At 49.2% G+C, this 23,090-nt stretch overlaps 1 protein-coding gene and 1 long non-coding RNA gene across 6 annotated transcripts in view; one reads left to right on the forward strand and one right to left on the reverse strand.

Moving 5' to 3' along the window:
- Nucleotides 1–23,090, forward strand: part of si:ch211-26b3.4 (connector enhancer of kinase suppressor of ras 2) — a 49,487-nt gene that overhangs the window by 4,909 nt on the left and 21,488 nt on the right. For 3 of the 5 annotated variants that reach the window (XM_055512203.1, XM_029164669.3, XM_029164670.3), the window contains exons 2-8: nucleotides 4,927–5,090; nucleotides 9,044–9,246; nucleotides 9,714–9,801; nucleotides 10,704–10,745; nucleotides 20,076–20,195; nucleotides 21,027–21,086; nucleotides 21,202–21,270. In XM_055512203.1, coding sequence (XP_055368178.1) covers nucleotides 4,927–5,090; nucleotides 9,044–9,246; nucleotides 9,714–9,801; nucleotides 10,704–10,745; nucleotides 20,076–20,195; nucleotides 21,027–21,086; nucleotides 21,202–21,270 — 746 coding nt within the window. Of the gene's footprint in view, nucleotides 1–4,032; nucleotides 4,057–4,213; nucleotides 4,786–4,926; nucleotides 5,091–9,043; nucleotides 9,247–9,713; nucleotides 9,802–10,703; nucleotides 10,746–20,075; nucleotides 20,196–21,026; nucleotides 21,087–21,201; nucleotides 21,271–23,090 lie in introns of those variants that run through there. The other 2 variants (XM_041072617.2, XM_029164671.3) reach the window with 2 other exon arrangements.
- LOC129604694 (uncharacterized) lies at nucleotides 240–4,058 on the reverse strand. The gene is made up of 2 exons (XR_008695789.1): nucleotides 3,326–4,058; nucleotides 240–1,772 (listed from the first exon to the last, which is right to left on the reverse strand). It is a non-coding gene; the product is annotated as an uncharacterized LOC129604694 (long non-coding RNA).

Raw genomic sequence — 23,090 nt, forward strand, 5'->3', positions numbered from 1 at the left:
TCATATCAAAGCGCCCGCTCTATCCGGCTGCTTGGACAGAGGCGTCTCTGTGGGGTTGCACGTCTTTTACTGGCTTGGGTTTGCACCTGTTGTCCTGTGGGATAACGTCGGACACCTGAGGTCACCATCTGTACGAAAAGAGGGTCAGTGGAAGCTTCTGGAGTCAGCAAAAGACGACAGGCAGTGTCTACAATTAAAGCCTTTATCATATGAGATGTAGCAAGCGTGACTCTCCTGACGTTTAGCTAGTTTACTTTTTTTTTTTTTAATTAACAGGTCTAAAAATATTTTAGAACAGCTAAAATCAATTGACTGGATCAGTTTCATGGATCTTGGTTTTTGTACAGTTGCTTAGTTACACATCCAGTTTAAAGGAAGCGTCATTATTGATACTTGGAGCTGCAGATTTATGCCTCTGTTTTAATGTCCACCATAAAACAGTCTCTTTATCACATATATATTTTCCATGTACAGTTGGGTGGCATCTGTCGGGTTGACGGGAGCAACGAGAACGAATGTTGTGGGCTTCAAAATAATGAGCTGGAGGACAGCGGAACGCTCCCTTAATTGAAGGAACACGTACTTTTTGGCGCTAATTCTCTTTGCATTAGTCAGTATGAGTGACAGGTTTTTCCATTAGCGAGTCATTTTTGTGCATATTTTGTAGAAAACCCCTTTGAAGTTTGGCACAGAGGCCGTTTCCTCAGCACGGGGCCGATCGCACCGCCGCTACTCTGAATTTCGTGCGGTTTGTGTTCTCTTCCCAAACTACAGCTGCAAATGGATTAAATGAGGAGAATATGGGCGTTGTTGGAGCTTGTGAGCTAAAGTTCATGTAAACATATTATTATGCTTCCAGTCTAATTGCAGTCACTTTAGATCCTCCGAGCTGAACCCCTTGCAGCTTCCTGGCTGACCCTGTTTTCTGCCTCCTGTTCCTTTAGATTGCCTCTTGACACCTCTTTGCTACAGTAGCTGGGTTTCAGAGAGGAGGTTGTGGCGCACTTGAAAGCTTATATACCGAGGAGGTAAAATGCCACAGTCACAAGAATATTCTGTCATGATGTGATGAATATTTCACACTAGAAATATTTTTAGTGAGTGTTGTCTCTCCTCTTGGCACTCGCGGAGGCACTTACTCCAGCTGGACGCTCACAGATGGGGGGCAAGGCGACGGGACAAGAGTCTCTGCCGCCTGCTGCTGTTCTAGGCTACATCCTGACCCAGACGTCGTCTCAGAGGAAAGAGCTGTTTGACAGCTTGTTTTCAGTTTCAGACAGAGCCATTAATGGTTTTGGGCAAGTATTAAATGTTCAACTGTAGTTTTTTAATATTATGACCTCATACCAACTTTTATCTCGCGTGTCTATTTATGCCCTAGCCTAGTACTAGCTCAAGGTCCCGAGGTCCATCCACTCACTGCTACAGGGAGGCCTCTGTCTGGTTGCTTGGTAACCCTCGTGTTTCTGAGGCGAGGAGGGTTCATTTTGCTCAGGAGCGGTCAGGCGGTAGGAGGGAAATGCATGAAATGTGGATGAAGCTGTCAACACGAGCCCCGGTGCGCTGGGAATTCAGTGATGGTTAGGATAAAGTGACCTTTGAGTTGAACTTATGGGGCAGACGTGGTCGACCCCGGTGCTCCGGAGCCGCAGCACTGCTTGATTTCGAACCGTTCCTGCACCTGCAGCTTCTGATTTGCTGAACACACCTGGTGGTTGCTCTTGGCAACAAGGGTTTTAGTTTCCCAAAATACAGCCCCTTTAGCCCTACATCTGTAAAAAAAGAAAACAATATTAATCACAAGAAATACTATTAGAAGGTTTGGTTGGAACATAATTTTCTTCTTAGGGCAGAGTTTCATACACATGCATGCATAAATAGTGCTGGTCCTTTTTTCATATCATCTGAACTAACTTTTAGCAACTTTATCAAAATTAACCTTGAGAAAGGTAAACATAACTCATGATAAAACTAAATGCTGAATAATTTGAATTACTGTTTTAAAATTAGAGTGTGTTTGAACTACATCATAATGAATCTAAACTCTTCCTGAAAGTTATCAAGCTTTTACGACATATTATGAGGGGAAACACAGAAAAATACTAAGCATTTATAATAGGAGACATTATGTTTTAATGAAATGTTCCACTGATGCTGTTTCGCATCAAATATAACCAAGTGCATGCACAAACATAGGACGGTAACAGTATATTCAACCATTTTCAGATGGTTTGAACTACTTGTCTATTTAAAGTCTGCATTTTCCTGGCATCTTTAAGCTTCAGGCTCAACAATATTTACAGTACACACATTAGTGTGGCCTTGTACTACGACATGAGCAGCTCTAACTTTAGACCCACCACCCCCACCCACACACACACACACACACCGTAAAAGCTGCTTTAAGCACAGATTCAGCTCTGATAAAACATCTTTTGCTCCACACTCGCTACGGCTCTCCGGGGAAACTATAGCAGAGGCTATAGTTTGCACAGCGAGACACTTCTGACATTACTCACACAACATAACTTTGTGTTTGGTCTAGCTGCTTGCAGACTGGAGTTAGTGTAACTCTTACTGTGCACGGTCAGCGTCACGCAGCTGGTGCGAGCGCAGTGAAGTCACTCGCAACTGCCGCAGATCAGATAACAGCTCCGCGAGTGTAACGTGATTAACTCTGGTGAGGTGCGCTATGAAGCCGACCTCCGCGCGCTGGTTAGCTTGTGCTCGTGTGAACCGTGGGCCATATCCAGCTGTCGTGTGAACTGAGCAGATGAAGCAAAATCAGCGGTTTGTCCTCTGGGGGAGGACTCTGGCCGCCAGCTGTGTGTCACACTGTGCACGTGTGCGTGTGAATGCACGCCTGTTTGTGTGTGAGGGCACTGGACTCTACAGACAGATAAAACAACCATCCCACGGTGGTTTAGGGTGAATTAGCCCTGGATGCTCTGGAACCAGCTCCCAGCTCCGCCTGAATCCTAAATATTAAGTGGAGGCACTTTGCCACCATTTTGCAAAAATTAGTCAGCTATCACATGTGCATTGTGAATCATGAGCCCACTACTAAAAAGGCAGGAGTCCTCTGGACATCTGGATCTTTCCTCTCACCTCTGTCTGATAGTGAGATGTCCACTTGGCCACATCTCTGCCAACACTGATGCTAACGCTATTTTTTTGCTAGCTGGACAATCACCATGTAAAGTCATGTTGCATGTGCACTGAAGAGCAGAAACGCAATATGTGGAGAGGTGCCCCACGTGGTGCTTCTCTGCAGCTCGTCTTTAACCAGTCGGAGATGTTCAATTAGTTCTGCTTTGTCACTTACTGTAACTTCTCCGGTGCGGCGGTAGCGCAGCGGGGGGCGGGGCTACCAGCTGGATCTCACTGACGGCTTTCCGCTGACGGTGAGTGGCAGATGCGTCGGTGCAGTGGCGCGTCGCTGCCTCGGAGCCGCGTGCCTCCACGCAGGTGCTCGTCTCTTCAACCTCGTCTTTTGTGCCTGGTGTTGTTGCTCTTTGTCCGTTTTCTCTCCCCCTCACTCCAACTGGTCGAGGCAGATGTCCGCCCACCGTCAGCCTGGTTTCTGTGTAACCTTATATAATTATATTATCGTGTTCTGTAAAGTTATTTTGCCTTGAAATGACTTATGAAGTGATTTGGCGCAATATAAATAAATTAAATGGAAATGGATAAACTAAACGACTGAAACACCCTGGTTAGTTACTTGTCTGTAACCAGTGGTTTTACTTTTAAGATATATATTTTACAACCAATATTTCCATATTCACATATTGAACAAATGAGACGCCCGTGCTTTGTCCATTGGGAGGAAATTCCATTACAAGCCTTTTCACTTCTGTTACAGCGCAGAGAGCCTGTTAGATCTCAAACTGCTCTGCCGTGTTGCGCCGTTTGTCCGTGTCCCCTCGGAGCAACTGCGAGCTTCTATTTCCTGCGCGTCCCGCGGCACGCGGACAGCGGGAAGCCTCCCGCTCGTCCTCTGTGGCGGGCGCGCGAGCCAGAGGGCGCGTGCGCTTGCGCGGCGACTGTGCTAAGGTGCTACCACACTGTCTGCTCCCTGTCAGCGTCGCTTCCCTTGGGCATCAGTGTTTTCCTCACAGCTCCGCGCCGCTTTTAACAACATGCCTCCGCAGAGGCGTCGAGACCCCGAATAACAGCAGTGGTTGTAATTGTATTTTCATGTGTTATTGTGTGTGAGGAGTCGGCTTCTCTGCGCGCGTGCACGTGCAGGGGGGGATTTGCTAGCTCTCCGTGCCTTAGCCGCGTGTGTGTGCTCGTTTTCAAGCAGGCCCCGTTCATTAAGTCTGCGGGGCCGTGCGCTTTCTGCTGACTTTGTTTGGTTCAAAGCCTGAGGCTCTTATTGATCAGCAGCGTGCTGGACCCACCATGTCTACAGCAGCTGATTGGCTCTCTTCATGGCAGGCGGCCACAGCTTAAGAGCAGAAAAGCCAGTGTTACTTACATCTTTCTGGGTATATTTTAAACATGCTTTAAATCGCTCAGCATTAGCAGCACGGGCTTCAGAAACGTCCGATTTTCCGATTCTCATACTGGAAAAGCAGCAGCAGATGCGTTTCTAGGTGAACGGCAGCCACCGACAGAGCAGCGCGACGCCGAGCTCTCGAGCTTTAAGCTGGTGTTTTATTCCTGTTTTGGCAGATCGAGGCACGCGGTTGCTGTGTGGGTGTCTGCACTCATGCCCAAAGTCTGTGCTGCATCCATATAGACAAGGATGGAGTCTGCAATATGACAGGGAGACGCTCAGTAAACGATCAATATTTCCTACTCATTTTTACTGTATCATTTTTGAATGGGGGGAATAAACCCAATTAGGCTTCCTGTGCACAGTCTAGTGGATAGAACCCTCGGCACATGCTAATGTACACGTGTCTGTTGTCTCCTCAGGTCTGGATGACTGTCTCCAGCAGTACGTGAAGAGCTTTGAGCGGGAGCAGATGGGGGGAGAGCAGCTGCTGCACATCACCCATCAGGAGCTGGAGGAGCTGGGCGTCACCAGAATAGGACATCAAGAGCTGATCCTGGAAGCTGTCGACCTCCTCTGCGCCCTGGTCAGTCAGTCACACGCCGCCGTCCCGGATATGCTGTCTGACTGTCAGGCTCCCAAGTGCTGTAACAGGGCTATCACACAGGTTAAAAATACGACGGAATGCATTTATAAAGAAAGAGAGAGGAAGGAAGGAAGGAAGGAAGGAAGGAAGGAAGGAGTTCATATTTTATTATATATTGGACATTTACTACCAATTTCCAAATACTTCATCGTCCATTTTAACTGAAACTCACAGTTTAAATTACTCCTAAAGAAATGAATGAAAGCAGTCGTGCTATAACACAGCAAAAATACATCTTCTGAGTGAGCTGTTTGAATTATTGACTTGTTAGAGTTGCTTGTTACTGTATCTAAGAGCATGTTTTTTGCTCCTAAGTGATGCATTAGCTCAATCAAGAAATAAACAAATTCCAGCACAGAAAAAAGCACGGATTGTTAAAACACGGGTTTTATAACTGGTTTGTCCAGGTTGCCTTGCTGGTTTAAGTCCCTATTTTAGCATTTTTGCTAATCCTCTGTATATGAATGACTCGTAGAACTAACATGACGAGCTCCGTCCTAATATGCATTCTACAAATGACGCCGTTTTCTTTCTCTTCAATCTGCTTTCAGTCAAATGACTTGAGGAGGACTGAACTTTCCAGGAACAGTTCATGAGTTCCTCATAGGTGAATTAGGCTGCTGTTTGTTTTCCACCAGCAGTTATTGATATTGGCCCAAAAGAAAGAGCTGGAAACATTTGGGCCCCGCTTTGTGTGTACCGCCTTGGTCACTGCTGACTGAGTGTGCAGTGGCCCTGCTCAGGATTAGAGAATTAGGGAGAATTAGGTGCTACTCTCCCAGAGAGAAAACGAGGCTGCGAGGAAGGCAGCGCGAGGGGGAGAGGAGGGGAGAGAGCGCGTAGAAGGAGCATGCAGGATGCACCTTATCTCCCAGGCACACATGGCTGGATTAGTTGGGGCTGCGTGAACGCGTGTGTCGGCGTGTGTAGGTGTGTGCGTACGCGTACGTGCTGGTGTGTGCGCTCATCAGCGCTGCCTCGTCTCATTCAAATGCCCCAGCATGCTCGAGTGTCCCAGAGCAGCAATCACCGTACGTCCTGGAACTGGATGGACACACACACACACACACACACACACACACACACACACACACACACACACACACACACACACACACACACACACACACACACACACACACACACACACACACACACACACACACACGTACATACGGATGCCAGGTAGACTAAACGCTCACTAACAGTACTGCTGCGAGAGGTTTTAAAGAAGAGTGCTGCTTTAGTACTTTTTGCTGTCGTTCCCAGTGAATACATTAAAACCGTGCATGGATTGTGATGGATTCTGACCTGGAAACACAAGTCAACCACAAACATTTGGAAGGAAAGTCACATTTCAAATTGTGCCGCTGCTCATTTCTTACCCCACTGAACACTCTAATAGTGACCCTCCAATGTTTCTTGATTTCTTCAGCTCATTTTTATATAACTGGACCTAACGCAGCTATTGTCCATCTTCAACCTGCTTCTTCTGGCTCCACTCTTATGACTTTAGGGCAAACAAGTGGAGTTTCTGTGTGAGGTTAAAGTGCTGACTGAGTATTCAGGCTCTATAAATGTGAATAGGTTCCATCTTTTATACCCATACAATCAAATTCTCACACCTGCTATCTATGCGCACATAAGTGTGTGCACTGGATTTCCATCAGGATGTGCTGAGAAATGTGTTTTTTTTTTACTGAATTTTTTTACTGAATCTTTGTAAATACAAACAACAAAAATGATCAATTGAAACTGTTTCCTAATTTTCATTTCATTACCTTTGTTCTAAGAAATGGATCTACTGCTTCATCGCCTACCTGGGAAGGTGGGATTGGGAGGAGTCTGAACTGGGCTGGTCGCACAAACACTTTTAGTGCTGTGTGCTGTGGTAGTTTGCAGGCGAATGTGAGGAGCTTGGAAGTGAATCAGTACTTCCACCTACGGCTGTGAACTCACCCGGGTGGAGCGGACGAGTAGAGCCCCCCCCCCCCCCCCCCCCGCTCCTGGACGCCTCCCTGGAGAGGCACGTCCCACTGGGAGAAAAGACCTGGGACGTGCTGGGGAGACCCGGCTGGCCTGGGATTCACCTTGGGAGTTTAAATTGTTTGAGGACACCGTCCATTTTGATTTGATTTTAGTCTAGTTTTCAGTAATAAAATATTTGTGACATTACAGCTTTTGGCATTTTTGCTGTGTGCAGTTGCCATGGCTACAGGTGCTCTTGACATTGTCGGGGGTTAGTTGAAAAAGGCTCATTATTTGAGCCTTTTTCCTTGTTCACACACACACTGTCCGTGTTCATGTGCTGCGCAGAGGTCGTGAATAGGATTTTACAATGAGATAATAATTACTCTGTGGCGGTTTGTGCGTATTCACATTATCCTTCAGTTATTCAATGAATCGAAGGACTGTACTTTTTCATGTCTAGGGTTACTCTGTGCTAAGTTGTATATTTGATGCTCATCAGAGACAGATTTCTGTCATGGTTTTGCCTGAAATGGATAAAAATGGGTGAAATATCAACAAAGAGGAGAGGCAACTCTAAACACGGCTGCCATGGCAACCGCATTGACATGACGGTGGAGACGAGGGGGGCGCTCGCAGTAATGGCATCACTCTCTTACTGTATTGATTTGACACACACAGTTATACATATGCACACGCTGCTCAAATAATTGCATCTTTTTTTTTCCTCCACACACACACACAAAGTCAGGCGACACAGCGCCCCCCCCACACACCGCCTTCCTCCCACCCCCTCATCTCAACACTGTCCCCTGGAGAGAGCCACCCAACAGCTTTAGAACGAATCCTAGGACAGCTTAATTACAGCTGTGCAAACACGCACGCCATGAGTTCATGTGTATATCAACATTCACACGGAAGATTCTACACAACGCAGCATATGCATGACCCAGATTCAGTCAGATGCATAGCTGGGCAGCCTTTCTTCCTCTCTCTCCCGCTTGTCTTCTGCCTCTTTAGCTCCTCAGTTCCCTCAGTTCTCCTTCTCTCTGCTGCCACTGTGAAACGCTCCCTCCTTTGTAGTCACTGTGGTCGTGACTGTGTAGAACTGATCTGGAGGCAGAGGAGGAATAGATACGTCTAGCTTAGCCTGTGCCTCTGACGATGCAAGGGCGTGTGTGTGTGTGTGTGTGTGTGTGTGTGTGTGTGTGTGTGTGTGTGTGTGTGTGTGTGTGTGTGTGTGTGTGTGTGTGTGTGTGTGTGTGTGTGTGTGTGTGTGTGTGTGTGTGTGTGTGTGTGTGTGTGTGGCCTTGGTGTCAGCAGGAATCAGGCCCCGTCAGGCAGGACATGACTGGAGGTGCCTTGGGCTGCTGAGCGTAATGTGGCTCAGTGGGTCTGTGTGTGTCTATTCAAAAGGGTCACGGTGCAGTAATGGCTATACTCCAACAGTGCAGACGTGCATGAGCTCTAATATGAAAATAATTGTTCTCCATAGATCGTTATCCTACTTCCAGTTCATTCAGATCCGAAACACGCCTTGTGCTTTTATTACAGTGGAAACTTGTAACCTGTCTCATTGTGCTTTAGTCAGTTAAACGTCGCCTGCTGTGCAAGTTGTAACTTGGGAATATAATGAATTAGTTTTTTTCAAAATGAGGCCTGGTTGGTCTGCAGTAGCTTAGTTCACACACTAAATACAGTGGAGACCTTACTGAACCTCCATGACATGGCATCTTATATCTTACACAGTCAACAGAACCAATACCAATGAATCTACACATCACTAATGAACCACATGCTTTGTAGTATTTTGTTGACCTCTCTATCTTGTCTTTGAGCTGATTTAGGCTAATTGCTTTCTAAGAACACTACAAAAGTGTGTGTTTACTGTTCTCCTAATATTAATCTTTGTGTTTTTTTCAAAGAACTACGGCCTAGAGACAGAGAACCTCCGGACTTTGTCCCACAAGTTGAACGCATCAGCAAAAAACCTCCAGAACTTCATCCTGGGCAGGCGGAGGGGTGGACACTACGATGGCCGCGCTTCTCGGAGGCTACCCAATGACTTCCTTACCTCAGTGGTAGATCTGATTGGCGCAGCTAAGAACCTGCTGGCCTGGCTCGACAGGTGGGTGATTCGCCTCCTCTTATGGACTGATGGGACTTTTTGCTTCCTTGAATTTATATAAACTAAAATCTATTGTAAATCAAAGCAGACACAGGCCTTGTTGTTGTGCTGCCTTCAATATGAAACCAAATATTGTTGTTTGTCTTCATGAAAAGCATCTGTGCTCTGAGAGAAGCAGCAGCTTTTATTTCTTTTCCTTCGCTCGCTGCCCTCTCACGACTTTTAAAGTCGCACTGTTGGCAAATAAATAATGGGAACACAACAAATGAAAATAGCTCAGTTGAATAAAGAGACGCACTCAGAACCAAGTGAACTAAACGTGTTAGCGATGCCACGCTCATATTCATTTAGGTGGAATTTTAAGTTTGAGAAAACACCTCAGTTGTTTACCAATCTATGAAAATGTGCTGAAGACATTACACCTGATGCTTTTTCATGTAATTGAATCGGTTTCCTGCTTCTTCCAGGTCTCCTTTTGCCAGTGTGACCGAGTATTCGTTACTGAAGAACAACATCGTGCAGCTCTGTCTAGAATTAACGACCATCGTACAACAGGTGCCTCCCCGGAGTCCGGAGCTCCCAGAATGCACACTCACCCATCGTTCATGCATGTTTATTGGGCCCGTAAACTAAAGGTCACGGTTTAAACTAAAAGGTTAAATCTGCGGTTGGGAACATTAAAATGGTTTGAGCTTGTTTAAAGTATTTGTATAAATCAGCTTAGGAAAAAAATGTCCACTGATTAATATTAGACCTCATTATTAGACCCCTGCTTCACTTATGAACCTTGACAGAATGAACAAGGAGCTGAAAATCTCCACCTCTGGCTCAGTTTATCATTGTACATTTGCACACTTGGAAACAAAAAAGTTAATTAAAAAAAACTGTATTCATGCACACTCTGGTGCAGTTAAAGCACCCTGATTGGACAAAAACTCTTCTGGACCTTATCCATGTCCTCCCTGTAAGAGCCTGCTTAGAGACTGTGTCTGTATGTGTGCCCAGAGTGAGTCCTGGAGCTGAGCAGATAACACCCATCCCCTCTTACAAGGTCCAAAGGAGAGGGAAGAGAAAGGGACCACCACAGGTCCACAATGGGCCAAATGAACAGGGTTCGGTGAGACAGACAAAGGTGGCAGCGCTGCCTGCACTAATGCATCAAACAGATGAATTAACTGCTACCATGCACATCTGGTGGATTTACTGGGCCGCTCTCCCAGAAACAGATTAACTATCAGCTGTCGTTAAATAAAATCTGTCATAGTCACAAAATGTAGTTTTGAAATCCTGAGGAAGTTCCAGGCAGAACCTGACTGTAAAGTGCAACAAAGTGGCCGACTCATTCTTCCGATTCCCTTCTTTCCTGACTGATGATTTTGGAGCCATTTGATCTTCTGTGCGGATGCTAACAACCTCCGTCTCAAATTGTCTCTTCCTGTCTTCCTCTCATTTTTCAGGATTGCACTGTGTACGAGACAGAGAATAAGATTCTCCATGTGGTAAGTTTTCCTTTTCAAATGTAAAATCCATTAAGTATCCAAAGCTTTATTCACAGAGAGAAGGAGAGACATAAAAGCAATGATATCACATTAAATGTTTAGACACAATAGTTACATAAGGCACATTTGTTACAATCTTATGTAAATAGACAAAATAACACAGAGTCTGTCAGGTCAACTGTGCACTTTGGGCTTTTTAACTAAAAGTTTAACAGGCTAAATGGCATCTTACCTACCAATAGGCTGACCCAAATATATATTGGCTTCAGCTCTGTACTTTATACTGTCACCAAAGTGATATCAATCATCTCATTTAACTCCAGGCAAGAAAGTGAATGTCCCTAAATGTCAAAGCATTGTTTCAATAAAATGCAGCCAGTCTACCTGTAAAACAGATTTTCATGGCTTTATAGCCACTATACTGTGTGTTTGTTGAGTATGTTGGATGCCACTGAGCTTGAGGCCTGTTAAAATCTTAACGTGTGTGTGTGTGTGTGTGTGTGTGTGTGTGTGTGTGTGTGTGTGTGTGTGTGTGTGTGTGTGTGTGTGTGTGTGTGAAAGCGAGTGAGCAGCCAGTGTATGATCCAGGCTGACAGTTGGAGCAGGACACTTCCTGCTGCCATTTAAGGTCACGTGCAGAAGACAAAATAAAACGTGGTTGGGGAGGCTGATTAATGTATGTTTTCTGTCAAGATGTACAGTAGTATGTATTTTATAAACAAAGCCGATTAAAAACTGCAGCTGAGACATAGGTTCCCTCACTACAATTGCCTCTCACGGCTGTTGTCAGGAACTCGGGCGGGCGGCGGACCCACATGCACAGCACGGAGGCGATATTATAATCAACAAAAGGGTTTATTCTTAAAGGCACGGTCAGACGGTCCAGGTCATACACGAAAAGGCTCGGCGAAAGTACAGACAGGGAACAGGCAAAAACTCACGGTAGGTAGATAATCCAGGGTCGGGCAGGATACACGATACAGACAGGAACAAGACACGAGAAACACGAACACTCAGGGAACTCAACTCAACAATCTGGCAGGGAACTAAGGACACAGGTGGTGGTTAAATACGCAGTGACTTGATGACTAACAGAGTGCAGGTGTGGGTAATGAGCAGGGACAGCTGTGACAAGACAAGAAACCGGAAGTAAAGCTAAAACAGGAACAGAAACCAGGAGACTACCAAAATAAAACAGGAAACAACTAGAACACAAAGCCAGATCATGACAGTACCCCCCCCCCTATGGCGCCTTCCACGGCGCCTACGGAAGCCCCCCCCCCAAACCAGGGCGGGCGGAGGGTGGTCCCAGGCGGAGGGACCGAATCCCTACCCCTCAAGGTACATGAGCAGGGTGGGTGGAGGGAGGACCGGGGGAGGGCCAAAACAATAGTCCACAACAAAGTCCACGAACAGGGAAGACACGAAGTTCAGGGATTCCCTCACGGAGGGTGATGGCGTGGCGAGACCCTGCCCAGCAGCCGCTGAGCCAGGGTGGCACTCTTAGTGCCCTTGGGCTGGGCCGATGTCCCCGGGAGCCACCCCGAATGGCAACGTCCTCCAGGCGGACGCTGATCCGATGGGCTGAGGAGTCGAGGCGGACGTCGCCGCAGGAGGCAGCGCCATCCGGGCAGCAGGAGGCGCCGAGGGCGAGGCCACCAGTCCGGCGGCCGAGACAAGGACGAGGCAGGAACCAGCGGCGTCCTCCTTGGACCACCGCGACGAGAGCCAGGAACCAGCGGCGTCCTCCTTGGACCACCGCGACGAGAGACAGGAACCAGCGGCGTCCTCCTTGGACCACCGCGACGAGAGACAGGAACCAGCGGCGTCCTCCTTGGACCACCGCGACGAGAGACAGGACCCAGCGGCGTCCTCCTTGGACCACCGCGACGAGAGACAGGACCCAGCGGCGTCCTCCTTGGACCACCGCGACGAGAGACAGGACCCGATGCAGGTGCGGCCGGAGCCGGGCCGCCAGGAACCGATGCAGGTGCGGCCGGAGCCGAGCCGCCAGGAACCGATGCAGGTGCGGCCGGAGCCGGGCCGCCAGGAACCGATGCAGGTGCGGCCGGAGCCGGGCCGCCAGGAACCGATGCTGGTGCGGCCGGAGCCGGGACGGGCGCGACCCCCTCCTGGAGGTCCGCCGGGACTACGACGGGAGCGACCCCCTCCTGGAGGTCGGCAGGAACTACGGCGGGAGCGACCCCCTCCTGGAGGTCGGCAGGAACTACGACGGGAGCGACCCCCTCCTGGAGGTCGGCAGGAACTACGGCGGGAGCGACCCCCTCCTGGAGGTCGGCAGGAAACGGAGGGCGCTGACCCCCTCCTGGAGGTCCGCCGGAGCTGCGACGGGAGCGACCCCCTCCTGGAGGTCGGCAGGAACTATGACGGGAGCGACCCCCTCCTGGAGGTCGGCAGGAACTATGACGGGAGCGACCCCCTCCTGGGGGTCGACAGGAACTGCGACGGGAGCGACCCCCTCCTGGGGGTCGTCAGGAACTGCGACGGGCGCGACCCCCTCCTGGGGGTCCGCCGGGACTGCGACGGGCGCGACCCCCTCCTGGGGATCCGCCGGAACTGCGACTGGCGCGACCTCCTCCTGGAGGCGCGCAGGAACTGCGGCTGGCGCGACCTCCTCCTGGAGGCGCGCAGGGAACTGCGGCTGGCGCGACCTCCTCCTGGAGGCGCGCAGGAGCTGCGGCTGGCGAGACCTCCTCCTGGAGGCGCGCAGGAACTGCGGCTGGCGCGACCTCCTCCTGGAGGCGCGCAGGAACTGCGGCTGGCGCGACCTCCTCCTGGAGGCGCGCAGGAACTGCGGCTGGCGCGACCTCCTCCTGGAGGCGCGCAGAACTGCGGGCTGGCGCGAACCTCCTCCTGGAGGCGCGCAGGAACTGCGGCTGGCGCGACCTCCTCCTGGAGGCGCGCAGGAACTGCGGCTGGCGCGACCTCCTCCTGGAGGCGCGCAGGAACTGCGGCTGGCGCGACCTCCTCCTGGAGGCGCGCAGGAACTGCGGCTGGCGCGACCTCCTCCTGGAGGCGCGCAGGAACTGCGGCTGGCGCGACCTCCTCCTGGAGGCGCGCAGGAACTGCGGCTGGCGCGACCTCCCCCTGGAGGCGCGCAGCAACTGCGGCTGGCGCGACCTCCTCCTGGAGGCGCGCAGGAACTGCGGCTGGCGCGACCTCCTCCTGGAGGCGCGCAGGAACTGCGGCTGGCGCGCCCTCCTCCTGGAGGTGCGCAGGAACTACGGCTGGCGCGACCTCCTCCTGGAGGCGCGCAGGAACTGCGGCTGGCGCGACCTCCTCCTGGAGGCGCGCAGGAACTGCGGCTGGCGCGACCTCCTCCTGGAGGTGCGCAGGAACTACGGCTAGCGCGACCTCCTCCTGGAGGTGCGCAGGAACTGCCACTGGCGCGACCTCCTCCTGGAGGTGCGCAGGAACTGCAGGTGCTGCCTCCTCCTGGAGGCCGGCGGGCGCTGCGGCTCCAAGGGTGACGGGGACTGGAACGACCGCTACAGGGCCGACGGGAACGGGGAATGGAACGACCGCTACAGGGCCGACAGGAACGGGGTCAGAGACAGGGGTGCCCTCTACTTGGCCTACGGGAACGCCCTCTACTTGGCCTACGGGAACGCCCTCTACTTGGCCTACGGGAACGCCCTCTACTTGGCCTACGGGAACGCCCTCTACTTGGCCTACGGGAACGCCCTCTACTTGGCCTACGGGAACGCCCTCTACTTGGCCTACGGGAACGCCCTCTACTTGGCCTACGGGAACGCCCTCTACTTGGTCGACAGGGACAGGAACTGGAACGACCTCAACATGGCCGACAGGAACAGGAACTGGAACGACCTCAACTTGGTCGACAGGAACAGGAACTGGAACGACCTCAACTTGGTCGACAGGAACAGGAACTGGAACGACCTCAACATGGCCGACAGGAACAGGAACTGGAACGACCTCAACATGGCCGACAGGAACAGGAACTGGAACGACCTCAACATGGTCGACAGGGGCAGGAACTGGAACGACCTCAACTTGGTCGACAAGAACTGGAACGACCTCAACATGGCCGACAGGAACTGGAACGACCGCAACATGGCCGACAGGAACTGGAACGACCTCAACATGGCCGACAGGAACTGGAACGACCTCAACATGGCCGACAGAAACTGGAACGACCTCAACATGGCCGACAGGAACTGGAACTAGAACGGCCTCAATATGGCCGACAGGAACTAGAACGGCGTCCTCCTCTGAGGAGCCGACAGGAACTAGAACGGCCGCAACATGGCCGACAGGAGCTGGAACGGCCGCAACATGGCCGACAGGGACTGGAACGGCGTCAACTCCGGAGCTGGCATGACAGCTTACAGCTGCCGAGCTCGACGGGGAAGACGTCGGGCCTGATTGGGTGGGGTTAACAATCGTCAGACGGACGGCGCCCTCTGACGGGGACAAGGACGGAGCTGGGGTCAGGGCAACACACGACTGATCTGGGGTCTGGGCAACACACGGCTGATCTGGGGTCTGGGCAACACACGGCTGATCTGGGGTCTGGGCAACACACGGCTGATCTGGGGTCTGGGCAACACACGGCTGATCTGGGGTCTGGGCAACACACGGCTGATCTGGGGTCTGGACTAGGTTCGACTGGGCTGGGACCTGGAGACGACAGGGCTGCACCGGGGCATGAGTAACACACGGCTGACCTGACTGAGAGGTGGGGCATGAAGCGACCGCTGGCTGCAGGCCCGGGAGTTGCAGGGCCTCACGCAGGACAGGCTCCCTCCGGACGAGAGCGGCTGCTTCCTCGAACAGTTGTCCTCTCGCGCCCTGGTCTGTAGCCGAATTGGCGGTGTTCATGAGGTGGGCGAAGAGAAAGGCAACTGGAGGAGAGCAGAGGAGGTGGACCCGTCGGGCGACGCTGTCTGGGATGCCTGTTATCAGAGGGACACAGTCAGTCAGAGAATTAAGGGGCTCCTCTGTCGGGGAAGAAGGCTGCTCGGTCCCCATGACCGAGACCGCGGGACCCGGGATCCTGGACCCGCGCCGCCGCCGTCGCCGTCCGGAGCAGCTGCGACTGTCCGTCGTTTGAGGCGCTGGGCGCGGTGTGGACCGGACCTCTGTACCGGGATCCGCATGGTGAAACGGGGCCGCGGCGTCTGGAGCTTGGGCTGGAGACTGGGGAAAACACGATTGAGCAGGAGACTGGGCAAAACACGATTGAGCTGGAGACTGGGCAAAGCACGATTGAGCTGGAGATTGAACAGCGCGCGGCCGAACTGGAGACTGAGCAGCGCGCGGCTGATCTGGAGACTGAGCAGCGCGCGGCTGAACTGGAAACTGAGCAGCGCGCGGCTGAACTGGAAACTGAGCAGCGCGCGGCTGACTTGGAGGCTGAGCAGCGCGCGGCTGAACTGGAGACTGAGCAGCGCGCGGCTGAACTGGAGGCTGAGCAGCGCGCGGCTGACTTGGAGACTGAGCAGCGCGCGGCTGAACTGGAGGCTGAGGACCGCGTGAGAGCAGGAAATCCTCCCAGGGAAATAACCATGGAGCTGGGCAGGTTGGTGCAGGCACGACGATCCGACGAGGCGGAGAGGATGAAACCGAAACCATACTTCCGCGGGGGAGTTATATTTGCCGTAAAAAACAAGGGGAAAAACAGTCACTGACCTGACCGGAGGCTAAGTGCTGGCTGGGTCCAAGTGTGGCCAGATTGTTCTGTCAGGAACTCGGGCGGGCGGCGGACCCACATGCACAGCACGGAGGCGATATTATAATCAACAAAAGGGTTTATTCTTAAAGGCACGGTCAGACGGTCCAGGTCATACACGAAAAGGCTCGGCGAAAGTACAGACAGGGAACAGGCAAAAACTCACGGTAGGTAGATAATCCAGGGTCGGGCAGGATACACGATACAGACAGGAACAAGACACGAGAAACACGAACACTCAGGGAACTCAACTCAACAATCTGGCAGGGAACTAAGGACACAGGTGGTGGTTAAATACGCAGTGACTTGATGACTAACAGAGTGCAGGTGTGGGTAATGAGCAGGGACAGCTGTGACAAGACAAGAAACCGGAAGTAAAGCTAAAACAGGAACAGAAACCAGGAGACTACCAAAATAAAACAGGAAACAACTAGAACACAAAGCCAGATCATGACAGCTGTCATTTACATCTGACACAGACTGTGATTGACTTCAACTATTTAGATGGCTCCTCCTGTGCGCGCGCTCACACACACACACACACACACACACACACACACACACACACACACACACACACACACACACACACACACACACACTGGGTGTCAGACTAAAAGCTTCACATGACTTAATGTCTCATGCGTGGGAGGCCTGCAGTGAGGGAGAGGCGGCATTTGTTTTTAGATGCCGCTTCCTTGCTGATCCTTGTTTACTATGTGTTTTAGGAATTAATGAACAAAGAATAATGTTTCACAAGATCAATCTAAAAACGTTTTTTAGCTGACTTCCAATGTGGAATGTCTGCAAACTCTTATTGTAGTGAAAGTCTTGGAGACAGCCTTGGATGCCTTGTAACATTGTTTCTCATCCTTAATACCAATTGCATTTCGATCAAATGAGTTCTTTGTTAAAATGTCCGGAATGATATTACATTTTAATACATACATACAATAAACAAATACACATCAGTGTGGTACAATGCTGTACTTTTGTTCCTCTGCCTTGATCAAACAGTGCATCTAATTCATTGGCAGATACATTTTATTCCATGCAGCTGATCACTTTGCAGTTTGGAATACTTCATATTTTTACAAAATATTTCCAGTTTACATCTATTAAATACAATAACTAACAAATTAATCATATATTTGCTTTATTTTTAAGATATAGAGCAATAGGATAAGATTTGGCAAGACAGCACCTCTAGCTGATATGAAAACATGACATTTTAGGTTTGTATCCAGAATTATTTCTTCTATTTCTATCTTCTTCTACTCCAGGACATTATACTGTACCATCCCAGCACCAAATCATGAAAGGAAACAACACTGCTTGTATTTGGGAAGTCCATATTGATTTGTAGAGTCATAACAATAAATAAATCATAATGAATGAATTATACAATTATTATTATATTATATGACTGAATAATTGAATGACAAGTTTGTACAATGTGCAGAAATTGTCAATTTTTTCGGTGAGGCCAAATGTTCCACCATCAGAAGAATAGAAAGGGGGCGACCATAAAGTTTACTGAAGGCCATGACAAGCACAAGGTTTTGTAGTTGGATGAGATGAGAGTAAAACGTCTTAGCTCAGATAACAAGTCCAATTATGGCTCTGGACAAACTGAACAAACCATAAGAAGCTTGGTGAGACATAGGGGAGACTTTGTTTATATTTGTGCTGTTTTGCTGCTTCTGAACCAGGACAACTTGCCGTGATTATAACGTTATGAATTCTGACTTCAGTAAGACGTCAGTGTCTTCATGTGTGGATTAAAGCTAAACAGAAAGCAGATTTTACAGAAAGACAAGCCCTAACACGGAATTGTTAATATGGAATAAGTGTGTGCCAGTGTGCCATGCGCCCAACGTGGACACACTGTAGAGACGGATTCGTGCTCCGGCCACCTCTGCTGTAGCTACTGTAGTGTAGTTGTACGTTTGTCAGCTTCTGCTCAATAATGCAAAACTCACTGCTACTCTGCTCTGCTCCAGACTACAGCCTGCAGCAGTCACATGGACAGTGTGTGTGTGTGTGTGTGTGTGTGTGTGTGTGTGTGTGTGTGTGTGTGTGTGTGTGTGTGTGTGTGTGTGTGTGTGTGTGTGTGTGTGTGTGTGTATTTGATAGAGACAGATCGAGAGGCAAAGGGAAAGAGAGAGATAAGATATGAGCCCGTGTGTGTCTATGTGTCTGATGGAGCGTGAAGTGTGTATGAGTGCGTGTTTTTTGTGCATGCATGCATAAGGATGAGAGCAATTACATAAGACTGTCCTAGTTGTGTGTTTTCCATTTCCCTTGTTTCCTCTCCATCCCTCCATCTTTCTCCCTCCCACCTCACCGCTTTTTCATTGGTGCCGTCCGCTCTCCCTTCTTCCCTCCTTCTCTCCATCTTAACTCTCCTTTAAGCCGTGTCAGATCACGGCCGGGTGTTTCAAAACCTGGAGGAGCCGAGAGTCTCCTCGCTGGTGACTGGCTGACCTTTAGTACCTCTGCCCTGTGTTAATCCCCGGTCATTAATATTTGTCCGATGATCAAGCAGTCATGCAAGTAGAGCCAGACTGTCACTTACTGTGGGTTCCAGTTAAAGCCCTCTGCACATTAATGCTATTTCATGGCTGTACATGCACGATTCTTGTTTCAAAGCTCTTTCTTGTGTCCTTGTGTGACATTAATAATAATATGTCTGTGTAATCAGAATCAGGCAGTTCAATTAACTGACCCACAAACAATGGAAGCAGTATTTGTGTGTTAAAAGTAAGAGAGACACAAAGAGAAGGAGCATCAGCATCACAGTGAAGATTCTTCACCTTTTCTCTCACACTGAATGAATCATAGGCTCTGAGCTATGGTGCGTGCACAAGTGTGAGCGCTTGCATGTCGTGTGTGTGTGTGTGTGTGTGTGTGTGTGTGTGTGTGTGTGTGTGTGTGTGTGTGTGTGTGTGTGTGTGTGTGTGTGTGTGTGTGTGTGTGTTTGCATGCACTTGCGCTCTAAGCAGTGGAGTGATGAGGCAGTATAACCGGGGTAACAGTCTCAGTAAGCCCATTGCAGTCAGTCAGCCAGGATTAGAAGGCTGAGATGTTGCTAACGATAAATTAAGTTGCACGCGTGACCAAGCAGACAAACAGCCTGAAAGACTCTCAAGGTTTATTTAGAACAAAAGCAAGGTGAGGCCTTTTCTTTTAAAATATTTATTCAAACGAAATCATATACAGAGTGTGAGTACTGGGCAAAAAGAGAAGCAGTCGGCAACGTGATCTTGTTTTGCTGATGTGAAGGCAATAGATTAGTGACAAGTGCAGATAAAATCTGCACTGTGTAATTTAGATGTTGCTAAATGTCACGGGGGCACCTCGGGGCCGGCTGGTATCGGTGATGTGTTGTTTCGTCGTTGACGGCGTCTTGTGGGCATGCCCGTGGACAGGCTGTGACAGGAAGCAGTTTGTATGCCGGAGTGATGGAAGCAGTGATGTGGAACAATCTGATGAAATGATTTCTGTTTCACCTCCTCCAGCTAGGTCACAGCATCCCTAGCGGACCAAAACCAATCTCAATAACTTTCTCTTTTCTCTCTCTCTCTCTCTCTCTGCTCTCTTTACTCCACATCCAGTGTAAAACCTTAGCAGGGATATGCGACCATATCATCTCTCTGTCATCAGACTCTCTGGTGTCTCAGTCGGCCCATTTAGAGGTGGTCCACCTCACTAGCATCATGCCCAGTGAAGGACTGGTAAGGACAAGCCCATTACTGCATGTGCAGCGCTTTCCTAAATCACAAAGACACTGACGTTTAAAGAGGAAAGACATAAAAATAACAAGATAGGGGCGACACAGTCACTAATCACAAGCCATAAATATGTTCTGAGCAGCTTTTTAAGTGTTCAAGTTTTACCTTTAGTTCCTGAGTGAGGATGTTACACAGCTGCAGGTTGAGGCAGATCTTTAATGTCCTGAACATGCACGGCTCGGAATAGTTACACACGTCTTAAAACTGATTTGTAGTTTGATATGACACGTAATACAAGAGTAGTTAGTGCCAGCATTATGTTACACAAAGTCTGGTCATAGGGTTTTTATTTTTATTATTACATAAAAAAGTAAATGCATGCGTTGCTAAGTTTTAGGTTTGCATTTACAAAGAATAAATGAATAAGTTCACTAGTTCTCTGATTCTCAGGCAGAAGAGCATTAAAGCTAAAAGTCGACCTGATGATCTGTCCAGTATGTGTTTTACAGTGAACAAATGCCGTCTAACTGTATGTAATCCCATCCAAGTAAAGTTTGATATCTTCCTAAGACACCAGACAACAAAACTAAAGAACTGGCTGATGAGTATGAACCAGTTATGAATCTTCAAGCCAAGCAGCTGTTGGAGATTTTGATTGGAAAGTGTTTTACACCACATTCTAACCATCAGCTGTTCTGAAGGGAATGCCCTAACCTTTGTGACCTGATTATGACCAGAGTCCGGTATAAGTCCGGCCCACGCACACAGATGGAGACGCAGACCCACACACGTGTACTGTGATATGCTGAACCCTCATGTGTGCCTCTGTCCCAGGGAATGTACATCAAATCAACGTACGATGGCCTTCACGTCATCACAGGAACCACAGAGAATGTGAGCTTTTCCTTGACAATCCAACAAAATCTGTTACTCTAAATGGGTGCCTCCTCATCCCCTAAATGTTCTGTTTTTTTTTTTGGTTTTTTTTCTTCTAATCGGACCTCTGCAGTCTCCAGCAGACCAGTGTAAGAAGATCCACGCAGGGGATGAAGTGATCCAAGTCAACCATCAGACAGTGGTGAGTTTAAAGACTCTCAAGGCCAATTCTGAACCTTTACAGCAGCTCGTAGCAGTGTGTTCTCCAACCTGCGCCGTGTTGAGGAGCTCTGGAGGTGCACGACCTTTGCTGCCACCACTGCTACCACCAGCACACCACGGCGCCTCCTCTCCCGTGCCTGCGTAGCTATGTAGGCTAATTGTGCTTGGTGCGGGAGCAGATTATAGGACGATTGTTCCAAGACCTTTGTGCAGTCCGGCGTGATCGTCAGCTCGCTCCTTCCGGAGTTTGTTCCCATTGTCAGGAGAAACCCCTGAAGGAGGCGTCTGATTTGAAATGTGAACTCATGTTCCACTTTCAGACTTGAATAAGTTGTATTTCTGTCTCCAACCCGTCACATCGAAGAGAGGGGTGCACAAAAACGGGCAGCCATTTTAAATGAAACCGTGCCTTGTGAGAGCATGTGATTTAGCGCTCTGTCTATTGCCTGCGCTGTCAGCTCTGACACAAACGATTTGTTCCAGCATTTATTTGAGGTTTCTGAAGGGACAAAAAAAAGCCTTGTGTCTGTGTGTGTAGATGTCCTTTGTGTGCTTTTTCTGTAAGTGTCTTGATAGGTGCCGCTTGTGTGAAAACTTGCATGCGGCAGCTTGATTGACGAGCGAGGGAGCCACGCGTTATCTCTCTCCCTCTCTCTCCCCCCGGGGTGACAGTGCAGATCGCACCCTTGCCTGGCTCTCAGCTCCCAACCCCTCATTACTCCCTCAGTTAGCTCCCTCACCACTCTGATCCCTCACCCTAGGGGAGGAGATAAGCTGGGGGAGACAGAAGTGTGTGTGTGTGTGTGTGTGTGTGTGTGTGTGTGTGTGTGTGTGTGAGTGGGGAGGGGAAGGTGAGGCGGTGAAGGGATGCTGGGAAAGTGTGGCAGGGGAAGGGAGTGAGAAGCAAGAGAGACTTAGGGTGAAGAGGAAGAGGAGGAGGGAAGACTCTATTCGAAATCGAGTTATGGCGGCGAAAACATGGAGAAGTGTTATCAACAACCGCTCTGTCCACATCATGACTGATGATTTCATCTAGTGAGGCTCCACATTTAAAAATTTGATTACTGCCAATACTGGGTGAGCAAATGTCATTACATCACAGAACCAGTATATAGACCTATCCCACATATTTAGCAACTTAGCTGCCTTCATGTCTATGCATGAGCTTCTGTTTGAGACCCACTTCAAAACGGGATCCACAGTTTTTAACTCAGCTTCTCTTCTGAAGGAAAAAATGTGGAATTTGCTCAAATAACAAACTGATTGTTTGAAGAGGCAACATAATTATGTGGAGATAATAGCATCTGGGAAAATAATGAAGACCCCAGGGATTTGAAAACGCTCTCCAGCAGCAGTTTATGCTGTGCTATTATTTTGGTAGGCCTCCACCCGTCTTCCTTTGCTCTCTGAGTATTTGCACTACAGAACAGTTCTGCTTAGTTTGCTGTTAACAAGCACAGAGCCTGGTGCATCCAGCGCCGGCTGATTGTGTTTAATTTTAGTTTAGTTCCCTTTAGCATAGATTTGGCATCAGAATGTAAAACACTTTATTTATTTAAAAAATATATTATTATTATAATAAAAAAATATTACTAATAAACCTTGAATGTAAGTTTGAGCAGGTGTGTCGTTGCAGAAGTTAGTCTGTAGTATTGTTCATCATCCAATTTTAGGCCCAGTTGATATCAATGTCATTAATATACGAGCAGCTGGAATGTATGTCGCAGAAAAATATATTAAATGTATTATCTTCCTGCAAACTTTGTGATTCAAACCCAAGCTAATCAGCTTCTGAGCTGT

This window comes from Betta splendens, chromosome 10 (assembly GCF_900634795.4).
Source record: "Betta splendens chromosome 10, fBetSpl5.4, whole genome shotgun sequence".
In the NCBI taxonomy this organism is placed as follows: domain Eukaryota; kingdom Metazoa; phylum Chordata; class Actinopteri; order Anabantiformes; family Osphronemidae; genus Betta; species Betta splendens.